The sequence below is a fragment of the Sorex fumeus genome, unplaced genomic scaffold, assembly GCF_029834395.1.
Source record: "Sorex fumeus unplaced genomic scaffold, SorFum_2.1 ptg000072l, whole genome shotgun sequence".
In the NCBI taxonomy this organism is placed as follows: Eukaryota; Metazoa; Chordata; class Mammalia; order Eulipotyphla; family Soricidae; genus Sorex; species Sorex fumeus.
In genome coordinates, this window is record NW_026606129.1 from 14,675,387 (window position 1) to 14,694,385 (window position 18,999).

Consider the following 18,999-nt stretch of genomic DNA (forward strand, 5'->3'; position numbering starts at 1 on the left):
CCACAAGTTTACACCCTCCTTATTTCAAGAAATAAATTCCACTTGAGGGGGCTGGAACAATAGCACAGTGGGTAGGGCGTTTGCGTTGCACGCAGCCGACCTAGGTTCGATTCCCAGCATCCCATATGGTCCCCTGAGCACCGCCAGGAGTACTTCCTGAGTGCATGAACCAGGAGTAACTCCTGTGCATCGCTGGGTGTGACCCAAAAAGAAAAAAAAAAGATAAATTCCACTTGATCATGGTGCCTAGTTCTTTTAGCATGCTCTTGGTCTGGTTTATTAGTACTTTATTGAATATTTTTGCATCAGTACTTATACATCAGCACTGTTGTCTATAGTTATAGTTTCCTCGTAGTATCTTGGTTTGCTTTTCTGTCAGTGATGTGGCATCCTGAAATGAAGGTGGAGTGTTCCTTTCTTTTTCGTTCCTGGAAAAATTCGCAGAAGATTGGTGTAGTTCTCCTTTAAGTGTTTGAGGGGAGCAGTGTGTGGAGCCGTGGTATAGCAGGAAGGGCACAGGTTCGATCCCAGGCACCCAATCTGGTCCCCTGAGCTCACCAGGAGAGATCCTGGAGTGCAGAGCCACGAGTAGCCCTGAGCACTACTGGGTGTGGCACAAAACCTAAAAACGAGCAACACAAAACACACAAAAAAATGTTTGGTGGGAGCTGTTGAGGTAGGACAGCAGGTAAGACACTTGCTTTGCACAAGGGCACCTGAGACCCACTGGTAGTGAACCCTGAGCATAGAGCCAGGAGTGAGCCCTGAGTCCGCAAACAAACAAAAATTTTGGGGGGGGGGGTCACACCTGGCGACACACAGGGGTTACTCCTGCACTCAGGAATTACCCCTGGCAGTGTTCAGGGGACCATATGGGATGCTGGGAAATGAACCCGGGTCTGCTGCATGCAAGGTAAATGCCCTACTGCTGGCTGTGCTATTGCTCTAGCCCCCCCCCAAAAAAAATTGTTTTAAATTTGTGGAGGGTCTGGAGAGATAGACAGTACAGGGGTTAGGGAGCTTGCCTTGCGTGTCGTCAACTCGGGTTCAATTCCAGCTACTACATATGGTCCCCCAGTACTTCCAACTGTTATTCTAAATTTCTGCTACTTTTTTCAGTTCTGTCTATGTCTATTTAATATACTTGGGCAGCTCTGATGTATGATGCCTATATGCTACAATCGTGTTTTCCTGGTGGCTGGAAGATTTTTTTTTTTCATTAGAGCATGCCCTTCTGTGTCTCTTGTAACCATTTAAAAATAAATTATGTTTGGTCTGATATGAATTGGAGCGATAGCACAGTGGGTAGGGCACTTGCCTTGCACGTGGCCAACCTGGCTGACCCAGGTTCGATTCCTCCGCCCCTCTCTCGGAGAGCCCGGCAAGCTACCGAGAGTATCTCACCCACACGGCAAAGCCTGGCAAGCTACCCATAACCTATTCGATATGACAAACACAGTAGCAAGTGTCACGATGGAGACGTTACTGAGCTCGATGAACAACGGGAGGATAGTGACAGTGACAGTGGTCTGATATACATACAGCTGCCCTGCTCTCTCTCAGCTGCGCTTTCTACTTAACAGCTTTCCCTGTCTTACTCTCTTAATGTGAATGTGGTCTTAAAGCCGAAGCAAATATTCTAGAGAAAGTATATCATTGCATCCTTTTATCTTTATTCTGCTAGCACTGTAGCACTGTTGTCCTGTTGTTCATCGATTTGCTCGAGCGGGCACCAGTAATGTCTCTATTGTGAGACTTGTTACTGTTTTTGGCATATCGAATACATCACGGGTAACTTGCCAGGCTTTGCTGTGCGGGCGGAATACTCTTGGTAGCTTGCCGGGCTCCCCAAGAGGGACGGAGGAATGGAACTCAGGTCGGCTGCATGCAAGGCAAACACCCTACCTGCTGTGCTGTCGCTCCAGTTCGTTCTGCTAACTCGCGTGGTTTTTTGAGAGGCCAGGGGGACAGATGAATTTTGGGAATCTAAAACGGGACCTCATTCATGTTCTTGTGCGGTTTGATTTGAGATTTTAATGCATTGACATTTAACTCATTACTGATAGAAAAAAAATGCCATTACCATGTAGTTATTTGTTTCCTCCGTGTCTCCAAGAGCTTTCTTTAAAGCACTGTTTCTTAAAATAAGTATCTGGGGGCTGGAGAGATAGTTCAGGGATCAAGGCACTGGCCTTGCATATGGCCAACCCTGATTTGATCCTCAGTACAACATATGGTCCCCTGAGCACCACCATGGATTACTCCTGAGCAACGAGTCAGGAATAGCCTCTGAGCACTTCCAGGTGTGGTTCAAAACAAAAATAAAAGGGTGAGTTCTAGGGTTTGAAGTCGTTGGTAGGAGACAATCAATAGGCAGTGTGGAGGGTACCCAGACCAGCTATAGGGCACTGCCCGTAGGGCTTTGTGTCTCCTCAGCCCAGCCCCCAAGGCTCTGCTCTCTTGCCCTTGATTCCCTCAATCTCATGAGGACACCTGACGTTTGTGTTAGTGTACCTGCATGAAGTAGGAATCTGACCAGGGATGGATATCCATCAATGCTGAAAACAAGAAACAGTTCCTTAGTTGGAACAATGAAAAGTAATTCTGCTTTTTTTTTCTTTTTGGGTTGCACCCAGCGATGCACAGGTGTTACTCCCAGCTCATGTACAAAGGAATTACTCCTAGTGGTGCTCATGGGACCATATGGGATGCTGGGAATCGAACCTGAATTGGCCGTGTGCAAGGCAAACACCCTACCTGCAGTGCTATCACTCCAGCCTTGCAATTCTGCTTTTTCAAAAGAGAAATTCAAAAGTTTAGTGAGCACAGAACAAAAAGCCAAAGAAGATTATGAATATGGAAACTTTTTTGTTGTTTTTTAGTTTGTTTTTAGTTTGGGGTCACATCTGGTGGTGCTCAGGGGTTACTCCTGCCTCTGTGCTCAGGGATAACTCCTGGCAGGTCTCAGGAGAACCCTAAGTTGAACCCAGACTGGCTGTGTGCAAGGCAAGTGCTTGACCCACTGTACTATCTCTCTGGCCCCTGAAACCTTTCCTTAGGAACTTTTGTTTAATTAATTTTTTTTCAATGCGGAAATGAACCCAGTTCTGCATGCAAAGCATGCATTTTATCATTCAGCTGCATCTCTGGGCCCTGAACCCTTTTCTTACCTTTAACTTAAATTTTGCTGGCAGCTACTTTGATGTTAGGAGCTAACTACCAGTGTTAGAGGAGAGGGTCATATTTCCAGTCAGACTTGGTGTATTTTGTAAACAGGACCCTTGGCAGAGGTGAGACACTGCAGTGATTAGTGGTCATTTGAGATGTGACTTGCTGGAGGAGGGAGAATGGGGGTTGCAGGTGTTGGTCAGGAGGGGGGACCCGAGACTTGGCTACTCAGCAGGAGCCTTGCTGACCTTGCAGTCCGCAGATGAGCTTGGAAATCCGATGGTCCTCAGTAGTTGACAGCAGTCACACTCACACACTTGCATAGGAAACAGCTGCTCCGGGTATGGAAGTGGTGGTCTGGGGATGAGTTTGTATATGGGGGGGAGGTAACCCAAGTACTGAGGGAGGTGGTCCAGGTATGGGACTACTGGTCCAGGACCCAAGGGACTAATGTCCTTCCCTCCCTGGCCCCAGGTCTCTGCTTCGCTCACTGGGCCGTGATTTGCTCTGATCTCCGTGGCTCAGTTTTGCAGATCTCTCCTGGGTGACCTGCCCTTCTGGGCACTGGGCCCAGCCAGACTGACCCTGTGCCCTTTGCCTCTCTCCTAGGCCAACACCGGCCAGATTGATGACCCCCGGGAGAAGCACAGAGTCATCAGCAGTAACCTGGCCCTCATTCAGGTGACGCGTCCTCTACTCTTCGGAGCATGCTACCCGCCCCCCCCCCCCGCACCCCCACTTTCAAACCTGTAGCCTGACATGCCTAGGTAGAAGGGGACAGGCAATGTGAGCCTTTGTCCCACACCCTGCACGGAAGTTGGGGACCAGGGGTCACCAGTACCTCCCCACTCACCCACCAGACCGGCTGGAGGCTTCTGGAAAGATCTACCAGCCTCTTGCTCCAGGCCTGCTCCCCGCCTTTCTCTCCCTGCCTCAGCCAATGGTAGTATCCGCTTTCTTAGTTCTGTGATTGCCCTGTGCTGTGATCCTGCTTCCTCTCTCTGAGGTTTTGGGGAACCCCTCCTCCAGGGCCCTTCCCCTTAGCCCTGCTCCTGCCCCCCTGCTGAGCCTTTATGAGACCCTCCCCATAAGTTTACTACTCCTGCTCTGTGCTCAAGGTCACTCCTGGCAGTGTTCTGGGGACCACATGCAGTGTGAGGGACCAAATCAGTTTAGACCGTGTGCAAGGCAAAATGCTTTACCCCTGGCCTGAGCTCTCTAGCCCGTGTGCCTTAAATGCTCTCTGCGTCCCTCAAAAGAGGACGCCAGTCAGTTGGTGCCCATCCTGGGTGGGTGGGGGGGTGCGGTGGGGAGGCAGGATGCCCAGGCAGCAGAGAGGGGCTGGGGCAAGAGGGAAGAGGAAGAACCTGGGGCTGGAGCGATAGTACAAGCCGGTAGGGCGTTGGCCTTGCACATGGGCGACCTGGGTTCGATCCCCGGCATCCCATATGGTCCCCCAAGCACCGCCAGGAGTAATTCCTGAGTGCAGAGCCAGGAGTAACCCCTGAGCATCTTGCATTGCTGGGTGTGACCCAAAAAAGCAAAAAAAAAAAAAAAAAAAGGAAAAATCTGATTCCCACCCCCCCTCCACCTGCCCAGAATCAAGGGCTGAAGGAAGGGGCGGGGGGTCTGCTTTCCTGGGGTGCGTGGGCTGCTGGCAAAGTTTAGGAGAGACAGTGCATGCCCTGCAGCTCAGGACCTAGTGCTGTTACCCACCGTGCTGACCGTCTCCCCCCGCAGGTGCAGGCCACCGTGGTGGGGCTCTTGGCCGCGCTGGCCGCACTGCTGCTGGGCGCCGTGTCCCGGGACGAGCTGGACCTGGCCAAGGTGGAGCTGCTGTGCGCCAGCAGCGTCCTCACCGCCTTTCTCGCCGCCTTTACCCTCGGTGAGCTGCATCCCTGCCCAGCGTTCCTCAGCTCGCTCTGGCACCTGAACCATAGCCCTCCTTGGGGAGTGACCCATGGGCATCCAGAGTGGGGCGGGGGGGGGGGGGGGGGGGGAGTTTGTCAGGGGGCGGGGAAAGAGCTTGTGGTGTGCTCATAGGTACCTGGGTTGGGGCAGAGGGGTTAGGGAGGATGGGGAGCCTCCGCTCCAGGCAGGATAAGGCGGGCCACCTCCCTTCCTGCCCCCCGGGGACACATCCATTCAGCGGCAAGGCCTCTGTGCCAGTGTTCCCCAAGAAGGTGACCCCTTCACCCCCACGCCGGGCTGAGTCAGGGGACACTGGATTGATGGGGTGGGGCGATTGGTAGTAACAATTGGGGGGGATTTTCTGTTAATTTAAGGTGGATTCCCCCTAAAAAATGGGAGCTGAAAGATAGTACAGCAGTTAGGGTACTTACCGTCTATGTGGCTGATCTGGGATCGATTCCCCAGACTGCATGTTTCCCCAAACCCTGTGATCCCTGACCTCAGGGCCAGGAGTAAACCCTGAGCATCACCACGTGTGGCCCAAAAAACAACCCCCCCCCCAAAAAAAATAATGTGTATTTCCAAAGGACAGTGAATGATTTTTTTTTTTTTGAGAGAGTAGCGGGATTTAGATTCTCAGGGCTTTCTTCTGGCTCTGTGCTCAGGGACCATCTGTAATGCCGGGAATCTAACATGGGCTGGCCACATGCCAGGCGCACGTCTTAACCCCTTTACTATCTCTCCTGCCCTGGAGTGATTTGTTTGTTCATGCTGGGTTCAGGGGCTACTCCCAGCTCTCTCCCTGGGGGTCACCCCTGGCAGTGCTCAGGGGGCCATGGTGGTGGTGGGGGGTGGGCAGGGCTCAAACATGAGCCTCCCATTGCAAATCATAGGCTCCAGCCTGGCTTGGAGCCTCGTTGCAGCCTGCTGAGCAAGGGGGTGTGGGTGGAAAAGCCCGGAGTCAGGCTGTGTCCCAGCCAGAGTCTGTGCTGGGCTCTGCAGTCACTGAGCGACAGTACTCAGGTCTGCCGGTGTTTCCTCCCTCAGAAGTCTCTCCAGACCAACCCTCACACAAGCACCAGGCTCTGCTTGCCTTGGAGAGCACTGTGAGAGTGAGAGTCTAAAGGGGCAGCTGACCCACAAACATGGGGTGTGGGAGAACCCAGGCCTCCCCACATAAAAATATCCACAGGCACAGAGACGTAGTACCCCGGGCAGGGTGCTTACCATGTCTGATGCTGATCCAGTTCTATTCCCCGGACTTTATGAGTCCTGCCAGAAATGATCTGTGATCACAGAGCCAGCAGTCAGCCCCGAGGACCATCAGGAGTGCCCCCAAACAAAACACCCCAAAACATCCACCAATAACTTCGTCTCCCCAGGATTTCACAAGCTAGCCTGTTGTCTGCCTGTGTCACCTGTCATCGCAGGGGTCTCCGGCCCCCAAAACCCACCTGCCCACTCTCTCCCCATTTTCCTGGGAGCTTTAGCCCAGGCCTGAACCAAGCTGAGTTCACCCACAAGCAGGCTCAGTGCTTGGCGAGAAACACCCCCGCATTCAGGATGGGCCGCAACTCACACACCTGTGAACGGTGTCTGACAACCTCCAGGCCCTGTCATGCTGAGTGGCCTGCTTCCTGTGCCACTGAGCATCCAGGGTCCCTGGCTCCCTGCACCTTCGACGCCCCTCTCTTTCCACTCCCAACAGGCATGCTAATGATCTGCATAGTGATTGGCGCCCGGAAGTTGGGGGTCAACCCCGACAACATCGCCACCCCCATCGCAGCCAGCCTGGGAGACCTGGTCACCCTGTCCATCCTGGCGCTGGTCAGCAGCTTCTTCTATAAACACAAAGGTAGGGACGCCGAGAGGGGCAAGGGACACGTTCAGGTGGGCAGCAGGGACAGGCTAGAGTCTGGGTGGCGGGGAAGTGAGGGAGAGACTAGAATGGTCAGGGGGTGTGGTCAAGGGCGTGGCCAAAAGGTCCGATCAGAAGGTGTGGTCAGGGGCATGGCCAAAGGATCCGATGGGGGGTGGTTGGGGGCGTGGCCAAGGTGTGTGGTGGGAGGGTATAATTGGAGGGTGTGGTTTGGTGCGGCCAGAGGGCCGGTCAGTGGGCGTGGTCAGAGGAGTCCACGTGCAGTCTCAGTCCCTGGTGGACCGAGGGTGGGGGGGAGTGGACAGCACACAGCCTCCTCACCGCTGGAGAAGGCCACAGTGGGAGGGAAGTGACTGGTGGTGGCCTAGCGAGAGGCACGGATGTGTGTGGGAGGGGGGCCACCTTGGTCCAGCCACAGCCAAGACTGGCACCTGGACAGGGTTCCTTAGTGGCCGGAGGGCGGCTGCTCCTTGGTTGCCTTCCGGCGGGATTTGAGGAGTCACTGAGCACGTGATTAGCCTATGTGGGTGGCCTGAGCCGGCTGCAGGCATGGTCCCCTTGAAAGAACCATTGAGAAGAATGCCAGTGAGGACCACGGGACAGGACACAGAAGACCCATCGGGGCAGCCACAGGACGGATCCGATGGGGCAGTGCGGTGGCCGCAGGGCGGGTGCACCCTCGGGAGCACAAAATGCCGGATGGCTGGTGCCCCTCTGCACCCAGACCTTCAGGCAATGGGTGCTGCCCCGTGTCCCCTCTGCCCGCAGACACCCGGTACCTGCGGCCGCTGGTCTGCGTGTGCTTCACCGCCCTGACCCCCGTGTGGGTGCTCATCGCCAGGCAGAGTCCCCCCATCCTGAAGATCCTGAAGTTTGGGTGGGTCCCCATCATCCTGGCCATGGTCATCAGCAGGTGAGTCCGTGAGCGCAGCAGCTCTGCCTCTGCTCCTGTCCACCTGACTGGGAGTTGGAGGGGGGAACGTAGGGGTGAGGCGCAGAAGTAAGGAGACCCTCCCCGGCTCCCTCATGGAAGCTGAGGGTCTGTCTGTTCTCCCACCGCGCTGAGTCCCCTCCACGCTCTGTCCCTGCGCCATCATTAGGCTTTGGGACACCGGGTCCCCTTTCTTGCACCTCACAAAGCATGAAGATATTCAGTAAATCAGGGTGTGAGCCCTAACGGCAGGCCCATGACAGTTATCTCGGGCATAGCTTAGAAACTTACACAATGTATTCTAACATTTTTCCAATAAGAAATTAGTTCCTAAATTGCAGGTCAGGCTGTACTGACATTCTGGCTCCCGGCAGGAGGCTACACTCAGAGACTGACCGTTTGCTCTCTCCCCAGCTTCGGGGGGCTCATCCTCAACAAGACCATCTCCAAGCAGCCCTACAAAGGCATGGCCATATTCACTCCCATCATCTGTGGTAGGTGATGGCAGGCCAGGCGGGTGAGAGTGGCAGGGACTCTGGGTGTCAGCCCTGGGGCTGGGTTGGGCTGCAGGAGCCCAGAGAGAGGGACTCCCTCCCGCCCCGCCCCACCCCCTCCCCAGCTCCCGGCCCAGCAGAGACTGACCCCCAGACTTGAAGACATGCAGACTTTGCCCCACGACTTGCTGGCCCCTGCTGGCTGAAGGTGACCATGAGATGCCAGGTGACCATGCCTTGCTGGCCCCTGCTGGCTGAAGGTGACCTTCAGAACAGAACTGGGCCATGTGGCCACCTGTGACTGTTCTTTGAAGCTTCATTGGCAACATTAAACAAGCCGACACAGGCTAGAGAGATAGCCCAGCTGGTGAGACCCTTGCTTTGCATGTGGCCTACCTGGATTTGATCTCTGGCATCCCATATGGTCCCCTGAGTACCACCAAGTAATGACTCCTGAGTACAGATCCAGGAGTAACCCCGGAGCATCACTGGTTGTGGCCCAAAAACCAAAACTAAAAAAATAAATACATTTAAAAGCCAACGATACACATCAAAACCTGGATTTCTGGAACCAAGAAGATGGTGCTAAGGGCTGAATATATTATTTACATGCAAAAGGTCCAGTTTCAACTCCTAACACTGCAAGGTCCCCTAAGCACCCACCAAGAGTCAACCTGAAGCACCAATGGGTGTAGTTCCCAAACCAAAGAAGCAAACAAAACAAAAAGAAAATAATAAAACCTGGATGGGGTTTCCTTCCTTGCCTGAGTCCTGCCGAGTGCGGCCCTAAATAAAACAGGCATGTGGATTTCTCTTTATTACAATACAAAACTGATGCTCGCAGGTTTATACTGGAGAGATCGGTTGCCACTGAGATCATCTCTGTGCCACCAACTTGGCCTCAGTCACCTCCATTCCCTGACCCTGACTCTAATTCTCCCTCCTGCCCCTTGATTCACAGCCAGACTTAGAATCTGTGATAATTTGTGTGCAGATCCTGCCTATGACCACAATCAGTGTGTGTCCTGTTATTCGTCGATTGCCTCGAGCAGGCCCCAGTAACGTCTCTTTCATCCTAGCCCTGAGATTATATTCAAGGCTCTTTAGGAGAATGAGACCCATCATTGTTACTGGTATTTGGCATATTTGGTATGCCACAGGGAGTTTGCCAGACTCTGACCTGTGGGCAGGCTACATTCGATAGCCTGCAAGTTTGTCCAAAGTAGGAATGAGATAATAAGATGTCATTAAAAAAATGTCCTGATAAGACATCGCGCGGCCGCGAATGCAGCTGCGCAGTTCCGGGAGCTGGATTTTATAGTCTCTGGGTCTTGGCCATTGATGGGATAACAGTGTGTGTCCATTTTCTGCAAATTCCCTAGCTGGGTGAGGCACAGACCAGATAACTCACTGTCTGGTCAGTGTGGTGCTTGGGACTGGCTACCTCTGGCTACAGAAATAGGCTGCTGAGGCCCTTGCCTGCCCCCCAAGCACCCCCACTTCCACAGGACCCCAGTGTTTCTTGCATCTTAGGCCAGAGAGGTAGCACAGCTGGTAAGGCACTTGCTTTGCACATGACCTACCCAGGTTCGATCTCCAGCATCCCATATAGTCCTCTGAGCACCACCAGGAATGATTCCTGAGTGCAGAGCCAGTAGTAATTCCTGAGCATCCCAGAGTGGCCCAAAAACAAACAAAAAAAAGAATCAATAATTTAAAAAGCTGACAGTGCACATCAAAACCTGAAATCCTGGGGCCAGGCAGATGGCGTAAAGGGGCTGAGCATGTTATTTGCAGGTCTGGACTCTGACAGAGTCCCACAGGGCCTGTCCTCACTTCTGGGGCTGACCCCCATCTGCGGATAGCCCCTGGTCAGTGAGTCCCCATATGCTTGGGAAGAGTCTCTGGGATGTCACCTGCTTGGTGCCCTCTGGGGCCAAGTATACAATCCAGATGAGCAAAGCAGAAGGACAGCGAGTCAGCGAGACAGTAAGGAGTGGTGGGAAATAGGGGCAGACAGCAGAACCTGTTCCCTGTGAGCCGGAAGCCCCTGCACCTGCTCAGTTCCAGCCTGTGGCCTCCCTTAGGCCTTCATTGTTCAAGTACAGGCCATGCAGCATCGCTGGGCAGTGTCCACTGTGCACACACTGGTCCTTGCATGGTCTGGAACAGCTCAGGTCACTGGGTTCATCCCTGATGGTCCCTGGTACACATCAGGTCCAGGGAGGAGGCCCCCATTCTCGGTGGGGCACAGCAGTGCTCCAGGGGAGGTCATTGTGGCAGGCCCCATTCTTTCCAGCCCCAGGTCCTTGCCCCTGCAGGAGCTCACCCTCTGGGATCCTTGGGCCCAGGAGGATTGTCCTTTCTCCTGCTCGTTCCTCTCCTCCCCACCACAACGTGGGGGAAAAAAAATTCTTTCTATCATCCAGCTTGTAACTCCTGTCGGCTCCTATATCCTGACAGCTGCCCGTAGGCTCAGCCATCCTCCCTTCCACCCTTCTTTATCCACCAGGCACGGATTGAGAACCCATCTGGCCAATAACTCTCAAGAGGTGCTGTCTGTTAGGGTTTTTTAGTCACTACCCTAGTGCCTCACCCAGCAAGGTCAAGGGCAAGCAGAAGGGAAGGAGAAAATAGCAAATCTCCATCAAGGGAGGCTTCCTGGAGGAAGTGGGCTTAAATGCCCTGCCACAGAAGCAGGGTGGGATGGGGGTGTGCTGGGGGGTGGGAGGGACACTGGGATCTGTGGTGGTGGGAAATGGGCACTGGTGGAGGAATGGGTATTTGATCATTGTATAATTGAAACCCAAGCACAAAAATTTGTAAGTCTACAACTGTACCTCATGGTGTCTCACTAATAAAAATTTAAAAAATAAAATTTTTTAAAAATGCAGACTAGATCCAAGTCTGACCGATAAAGGCAGTGAAATCTAATGCTCTTTCCCCTCGCAGGTGTTGGTGGCAATCTGGTGGCCATTCAGACCAGCCGCATCTCCACCTACCTGCACATGTGGAGCACACCTGGAGTCCTGCCCCTCTGGATGAAGAAGTTCTGGCCTAACCCATGCTCTACGTTCTGCACCTCAGGTGGGTCTGTGTCCCCGGACGCCCTGGGACCATTCCCTTGAGCTGAAAGTCCATGACACGAATGCTGCCAACTGTGTTACGTCACATCCAAGTGTGAGCCACCAGTGGTACGCACCAGCATGGACAGGTAAACCAGTGAAGACGGGCAACAGCAGAAGCTGGTGCGTGTAGTCTTGGACGTCTTAAGACCCCTGACCTCAGCTCAGGAGGTCTTTGGCGACATATCGTTCTCCCTGAGATCATTGTCTCCATCCCTGGCCTGAGTGGATTCACAGAAATCCTACCAGTGGCATGATAAGACAGAGGACAGCAGTTAGACGCAAACCCGTGAGCACACAGTCCCCACGGGTGTGAAAAGAAGAAAGCCAGGGGCGTGGTGACACAGACACAAGAGGCCCTGGGGTGGCTGCTGGGAGGAGGCAGGTAGGCGTATCTGAGGTGGAGGGGACAGCCGAGGCAGGAGGGGGAAGGTGAAGGGTGGGAGCTCAGTGAGGGAGCTGAGGTCACCAGCGTGGAGGAGCTGGCCGCCCGGGGTGTGGGGGCTGCAGGAAGAAGCCCGGGTCCCCTCCCGAGAGCCCCGGGAAGCCCCTGGAAGGTTTTCTTCTTTCCCTTTTAAAAATACAAGTTTGGGGACCAAAGTGATAGCACAGCAGGGAAGGTGTTTGCCTTGCACGCGGCCAACATGGGTTCGATCCCCAGAATCCACATGGTCCTCTAAGCACCACCAGGGGTAGTTCCTGAGTGCAGAGCCAGGAGTAACCCCTGAGCATTGCCGGGTGTGATCCCCACCAAAGAAAATACAGTTTTGGGGCCAGAGCAATAGTATAGCCAGGAGGGTGCTTGCCTAGCATGGGGCTGACCGGATTTGATCCCCATCATCCCATATGGTCCCCTGAGTACCGCCAGGAGTGATTCCTGAGCAGAGAGCCAGGAGTAAATCCTGAGCACTGCAATAACCAAAGCCAAAAGAAATAGATTAAAAATAAAAATTAGAAGTTGGTCTTTTCGGACCGGAACGATAGTACAGTGGGTAGGGCGTTTGCTTTGCACACAGCCAACCTGGCTTCAACCCCCGGCATCCCATAGGGTTGCTGCCATTGCTGGCATGGTCCTCCAGCACTGCCAGGAGTGATTCCTGAGTGCAGAGCCAGAAGTGACCCCTGAGCATTGCCACATATGACCCAAAAAGCAAAAAAAAAAAAAAGTTGATCTTTTCTCCCTTCCCTATAACGTCAGCTTCACGAGGGCCATGCTCTGCTCTGTATAACGTGTTGCCCATTGCAGATACCCAGGTACCCTGTGGCCGTGGGAGAGAGGAGCTGGTGGCATACCTGTCTGCTGTCACATGCTGCAGGGGATCTGCCTGACCGCCACCCCCCCCCCCCCGGCTTCTCATTCAATTTCTTCCAGAAACCAATTCCATGTCAGCCCGGGTCCTGCTCTTCCTGGTGGTTCCAGGCCACCTGATTTTCTTCTACATCATCTACCTGGTGGAGGGCCACTGGGTCACCAGCAGCACCGTCTTTGTGGTGCTCTACCTGCTGGCGGGCCTCATCCAGGTGAGCGACCCCACCCACAAGCCATATCCCTGGGCTGGGTGAGGGGCAGGGAGTGGGGGATGGGTTGTGGGTGATCCCAGACTTGCAGAGCACGGGCGCTGGCTGCCAGGAATCCAAGCGACTCACTGCAGCCACTGCTGGGGCACACGGACAGTGCAGATCAAACTCTGCTCTGCACACTCCTTGTGGCACAGGGCACACGGCACAGGGCATAGGTGCACAGCACCCAGCACACTCCGAGAGACACACTGCGTGAGGCGCCCAGGCCACTGCACAAGGCGCTCTGTACTCCAGAGTCCATTCTGCAGGGCCCTCAGTGTCCCCTCCAATGGCAGTCAGCAGAGGGGTCTGGAAGAAGGGGACATCCAGGGCCTAGGGCACAGGGCCACCGGGCCATCTGGCCTGGGAGTCTGTTGGTGGCTTCTCACTCGGGCCACCGTCCTCTGTGTCTGCTAATCCTCCTGCTAGGTGGCGATCCTGCTGTACCTGGCGGACGTGCTGGTTCGGCTGATGTGGCACCAGGCGCTGGACCCTGACAACCACTGCATCCCCTACCTCACGGGGCTGGGGGACCTGCTTGGGACGGGCCTCCTGGCCCTGTGCTTCCTTGTCAGCTGGCTGTGGAGGAGCAAGGCGGAACTGGAGGGCATCTCGGGCGCGGCGGGTCCCCCCTAAAGATCCAGACGGCCGGCTTGTACCAGGGAGTGTGCCCTCAGACCTCTAGCTGGAACAGATACAGTGTCACTGCAGGCATCTGGGTCCTCCCGGGTTAGGGTCCTCGCGTTAGACACCTCCATCAGGGTGGGGTGGAGGCCCGAAACTTCCTTTGTCAATGTGCATTAAATGTGCCCCGCAGGGTGGGAGCAGGGAGGGGTTGCCCAGGCGTGGGTTTCACGGCATGTGTGTGCCCAGGGGTCTCTGGCCTGAACACCCTGAAGGAAAAGGCATTTCCACTGCCCTCTGGGTGTGTGTCGCTGTCCCTGTTTTGCACCCAGGCCGGCTGGACGGGGGTGACGCTGGAGGGTTCTGTGCTGTGCCTGCGCCTCGGGGCTCTTGGAGTCACAGTTTACCTTCTGTCCTCACCAGCTCCCAGCCTAGGCCACTCTGCTGCTGAGGCCCGTGCCCAGAGTCCCCCCTCCCCACCCTGACTCACCCCCTACCCTGCTTTTGGCATCAGAGCTATCACTATCCACCCCCCCCCCCCCCCCGTATTTTCTTTTTCCTTTATTATTTTTTTTAAAGAAAACATCTCTGTTTAGATTTACATGATCAGTGAAGTAATAAAACATAGTTTATAATGTCCTTGGCTTTCTTGTGGTGTCGTTCGTTAATGCGACCTGAAGTGGTGGGTGCAGAAGAAACCCACCTCAGGTGTGTCTCAGTTGTCTGTTTCTCCAGTTGGGCAGAAGGGCTCGTCGGACATGCAAATATGGGGCCAGAAAGACAAGGTTCAACTCTCACTCTCAAGCACAGTGACCCCCGCTATACTCTGGATGTGGCCAAAATCTAGAAAGAAAATATGCAAATGACCCGCTCCCCACCCCTGCCCCACCCCCAAGGCCTGCCCAATCAGAACATCTTGAGTAGTACCCTGGGAGGCGGGGTTTAAGCAAGTAGCCAGGTGGTTCTGGCCCCCACATAAATGCAGCCCCTTAACCCTTTCTGTGGTCTGGAGTAGGCTTACTTCCCGTCTCTTAACTCATCCATCAAAGTTAGCCCAGATTCGCACCACGGGAGTATTACCTTCCTCTGGCAAAATTAATTTGCCCAGCAAACTTGGACCCCTGCCCTTGATCATGGGTTCCAGGGCCAGGCTCAGGCCCTCGCCCACCCTCACGGGATGGAGGGGGCCACTCCAGGCTCTGCTGCTTGTGGGAAGACTTCCCTGTGGCCCCCATTTATGGTGGCCCCAGTTGTTGTATGCCTTAGGCTAGAGTCCCCTGCAATGGATGACGCAGCTCACCTCCAACTAAAGTGAGAGCAGAGGGCCACGGAGCAGGGGCTGATGATGGGGGGTAGATAGAGGGGTGGGGAAGGGGCCCTTTCATGGAAAGCTGCAGAGAGAGAGCTAACAGAGGGCTCTGCCAGTGGCTGAGTGAAGGACACAGAGATGGGCATTGAAATAATAAGAGAATCTAGATTAAACTGGCCTGTTCGCATTCTCCGTGCACCGAGAACCCCGGAGACCCCAAGTCAGGCTGAGTTGGGAAAAAAGAGCTCCAGAGTGGGGGTGTCCACCACCCTTCGGGGCTGTGACGAACTCAGCCCAGTAACACCGAGGGCTGAGCTGCATCCCAGCCTAGAGTGGAGGCCCTGCCCATCACTGGAAACCCCGCCCCATTGGCCCCGCCCCTCCCAAGCCCCGCCCCTACGACCCCGCCCACCGCGTGAGTTCTGCAGAGACCTGGCCCATTGCTGCGAGCCCCATCCCCCACCGTGCCAACTGACTTTCCTGCCAGAGACAGTTGAAGGACGGTCCCGTCTCTAGGTAATGAGCATTCCCTCTTCGCTCAAGCCTAACTTTTAGGGTTCCTCTGTAACATTTGTACTGCGCAGGGCACAGTACATGCGGCTCCCATGAAGGCCTGGCAGGGTTGCCAGGAGGTCTGCTCCAAGCATCCTACCCGCTGTCCTTTTCCTGAGCTTTTATGGACTGTTAAATCCCGCTTTGCCAATGTTTTTTATACATGGAAACTCCCTGGGTACTTGCTTAGTACATGCTTTCACACATCGCTGTGCACGCAGTTAAGGATGTGAGTGCATTTTATATTAGCAGCTTAAACGTAGTTTCATACCTCTACTCGTCAAGTTTTCTTTCTTGCGTAATCAGTTGTATCAGTGGCCTGTGAGCGTGTGTCTCAACCAAATATGTTCTTGAATTTGCTTTGTCCTTCCTCTCAGATGTGGAAGGATAGGGTGGGTTTGGATTGGATAGAGATTTCATTCCCTGGAGATGAATCTGTTCTTCTGAATTGCTCAGTGTTGGCCCCCATAGCTAATTTTTTTTTAGTGAGAGAGAGAGAAATTAAATGATTGAGATGAAGGTGATTAAAACCAGAAAAGAGACATCTCTCTTGCCTGGGAGAGTGAAAGATGATATGGAATATTTTCCAGTGCTGGTTTCATCTGCCCTTACAGAAATTTGGAAGATATTCTGGATAGGGGAGAAACAAAACCTTTACCCTCAACTTTGATGTGTGTGGTGGTAAAATATAAATAATGTGAGGCCAAAAAGATAGAAAAGTAAGGCACTTGCCTTGCACACAGCTGACCCAGGTTCATTCCCTGGCATCATATATGGTCCCCTGAGCACCACTGGGAGTGACTGCAGAGGCAGGAGTAAACCCCAAGTACCACCAGGTGTGACCTCCAAACCAAAAAAAATTTAAAAATAAATCTGTTTGAAGGTCAGGGATGTAACTCGGCAGTAGAACATATGCTTTGCACTTATGAGCCTTTGGGTTTGGTGCCAGGGCACACTATTAAATCTATTTAGTCAGGGTCTGAGGAGACAGCTTAAAAGGCTACAGTACATGCTTGCCATAATGGAGCACTGGGTTCAGTCCTCTGCACTGCATTGTTCCCTGAGCACCACTGGGTTTGACACCCCATCACCAAAAGAAAATAATAATAATAATAATAATAATGACTAAACTAAAGAGTAATGCCACCTTAGGCTCTTTGGGTATTATCTGCATATTCTCAGGATCAAAGCCAGGTCTTAATGCATTTTAAAGCGTGCACTTTTCTGTTGAGCCACACGTCTGGCCCACTAGAGCATGTATTTGAATCCATTCTGTCAGTCTCTGTCTTTTTTCCAAGAGGAGAGGGTGTCGGGGTGCACCTGGTGGTGCTCACAGCTTACTTCCGGCTCTGCCTCATGGATCACGCTTGGTTCAGGAGACCATATGGGATGCTGGGGATTGAACCCAGGTTGCCCCCGTGGAAGGCAAGCAATCTATCTACCCACTGTACTAGCTGGTCCCCAGTCTCGTGATTGGAGAGATTAGTCCTTTGTCATTCGGAGAAATTTCTGCCTAGGATGAACTGACTTCTCTCCTGCTGTTGGTTTCCTGTGTGCTTCACAGCCTCTGACCCTCCAGGACCGAGCAGGCCCCTATGCTGCAGGATCTCTGCCCCATCTCTGCTGATGAGGACGCCCCATACTGACCAGTGCCTCGACACCACGGACCAGGTGACTGTGCCACGCTCGCAGTGGCCTGACGTTCCGTCTGGGACAGAGCTGCCCCTGAAGGGGGGTGACAAGACTCCGCAGAGCTCCTCCAGCCTCCAAGAGCTTTGCTGCAACGTCTAGAGCTTGAATGCCTTGAACCGCCCCAAAGCCGTCAAATGAAGCCTACTGCCTTAAGACCATCACCTCGGAGTCCCCTAGTGAAGGGGTCACTTGTGATCAGCTCCAGGGCTCTGTCCCCAGGAGTGAGGAGGAGACTACAAAGCCATATCCTGCAGTTACTCACTACCCCTGTCTGGTTTGGCCTCCCCGGATCCCGCAGTGGGAACGAACCCCTGCTTCTCCAGATGCAAAGTACAGACTTTGGTCTCAGCAATGAGTTCACCATCTGCCATAAATGAACAGCCCCCTGGGGGTTTCTCAACTTGAAGAGCAGGCTGGGGTCCAGGGCATAAAATGTTGAGAGATAGATAGGTGTGAGTGGGGAGCACTTGAGACTGATTGGTTGATTTATATTTAGCAAAGGAATTCCCTGGGAGGAGAATTTCTCCCGAGGACATCTACTGGGACGCAGGGGACCAAGAAGAGGCGGCAAAGGGGTGTCCTGCACAGGCATGCAGGGAAGACGATAAATTGCCCAGTTTTCAGAAGCTACAAACATGGTCCCTACACAGGATCTTTCCAAAAGTCACCTCCTCAGGGGAGCCCTCCCAGCTTCTACAATCTTCAGTGACAGCCTCCCTGACCCCAGGCCTCTGCGGGAAAAACAAACCCACTATATAGTATTCAGAGTTCTCTCCCATGTCCTCAGTACATGGCCAGAGACCACCCCGCCCCCACCATTCAGAAAAATGTCCTCATTGGAGGCTGAGGGCCCAGGTCACCTCTGGTCTTACCACTGTCCCCTCCTCTCCTCCCACTCAGCCCCCTCACCTGCATCCCTTGTTTGGAGCAATTCACATGTAGTTTTTTTTGTTTGTTTTGTTTTTGTTTTATCTGCTGGTTGTGTCCCCTACCTGTTAGCTCTCTGGAGTAACATTTTGTCCCATCCCTGAACACGCTGAGCCTATAAGCATAGAACAGGGCGCAATAAACATGAACAGTAGAACCTTAATACTCCCCACCAAAACCCCAAACATACACAACCTTCTTACCATGTATCCTCTTGTCTCTGAGCCAGGGGGCAAAACTGGGGACTCAGGGAGGTCAACGTGGGTTTGGGAGCCCACAGAACTCTCCTGGCACAAAGCAGATGTTCAATAAATATTTCTGGTGGAGGGAAGGAGCTTTCACCGATAAAAAAGAAGACTCCTCCAGGGCGCTTGTTTTCAGATGATTCTTTGCGTCTGTGATCATATATAGAGCCAGCCTGGTTTTACATACCATATAATAAAGTAGCCCCAAAACTGGTGGTTTACAGCAAAGCTCTTCTGGTTCTGTGGTTCTGTGGGTTGCCTGGGCTCAGGAGGGTGGTTCTTTGTTGCTTCTCTCCTCAGGCCACTGGAGGGTGCCAGGATTGCTGTGACAGGCTGTCCCAGACTTGCTCACATGTTGGCCCGGGGCCTCAGCTTGGAGGTTGAGCTGTGCTCAGAACCTCACCACTCAGTTTAGACTTCTCTCAGCAGCCCAAGAGCCAGAGTTTGCTGATAGCAGAAGCTGTGGTTGTGTTAGAAGGCAGGCCTCAGAGTCACTTTTGCCATACTCTGTCAGCCAGATGCAGGAGTGTGGACAGACCCCCCACCTCATGGAGGATGGTTGGGAGAACGGGTTTTGCAGTG

The 18,999-nt window shown here is 53.6% G+C and overlaps 1 protein-coding gene across 3 annotated transcripts in view; it reads left to right on the forward strand.

The window, feature by feature from the left end:
* SLC41A3 (solute carrier family 41 member 3) overlaps positions 1–13,748 on the forward strand; it is a 38,344-nt gene extending 24,596 nt beyond the window's left edge. For all 3 annotated transcript variants that reach the window (XM_056129671.1, XM_056129672.1, XM_056129673.1), the window contains 8 exons: positions 3,778–3,849; positions 4,909–5,053; positions 6,788–6,934; positions 7,727–7,871; positions 8,304–8,383; positions 11,336–11,470; positions 12,881–13,029; positions 13,498–13,748. In XM_056129671.1, the coding sequence (XP_055985646.1) occupies positions 3,778–3,849; positions 4,909–5,053; positions 6,788–6,934; positions 7,727–7,871; positions 8,304–8,383; positions 11,336–11,470; positions 12,881–13,029; positions 13,498–13,704 (1,080 nt within the window). In that variant the 3' untranslated portion in view covers positions 13,705–13,748. The remainder of the gene's footprint in view (positions 1–3,777; positions 3,850–4,908; positions 5,054–6,787; positions 6,935–7,726; positions 7,872–8,303; positions 8,384–11,335; positions 11,471–12,880; positions 13,030–13,497) is intronic.
* The last annotated feature ends 5,251 nt before the right edge of the window (positions 13,749–18,999 follow it).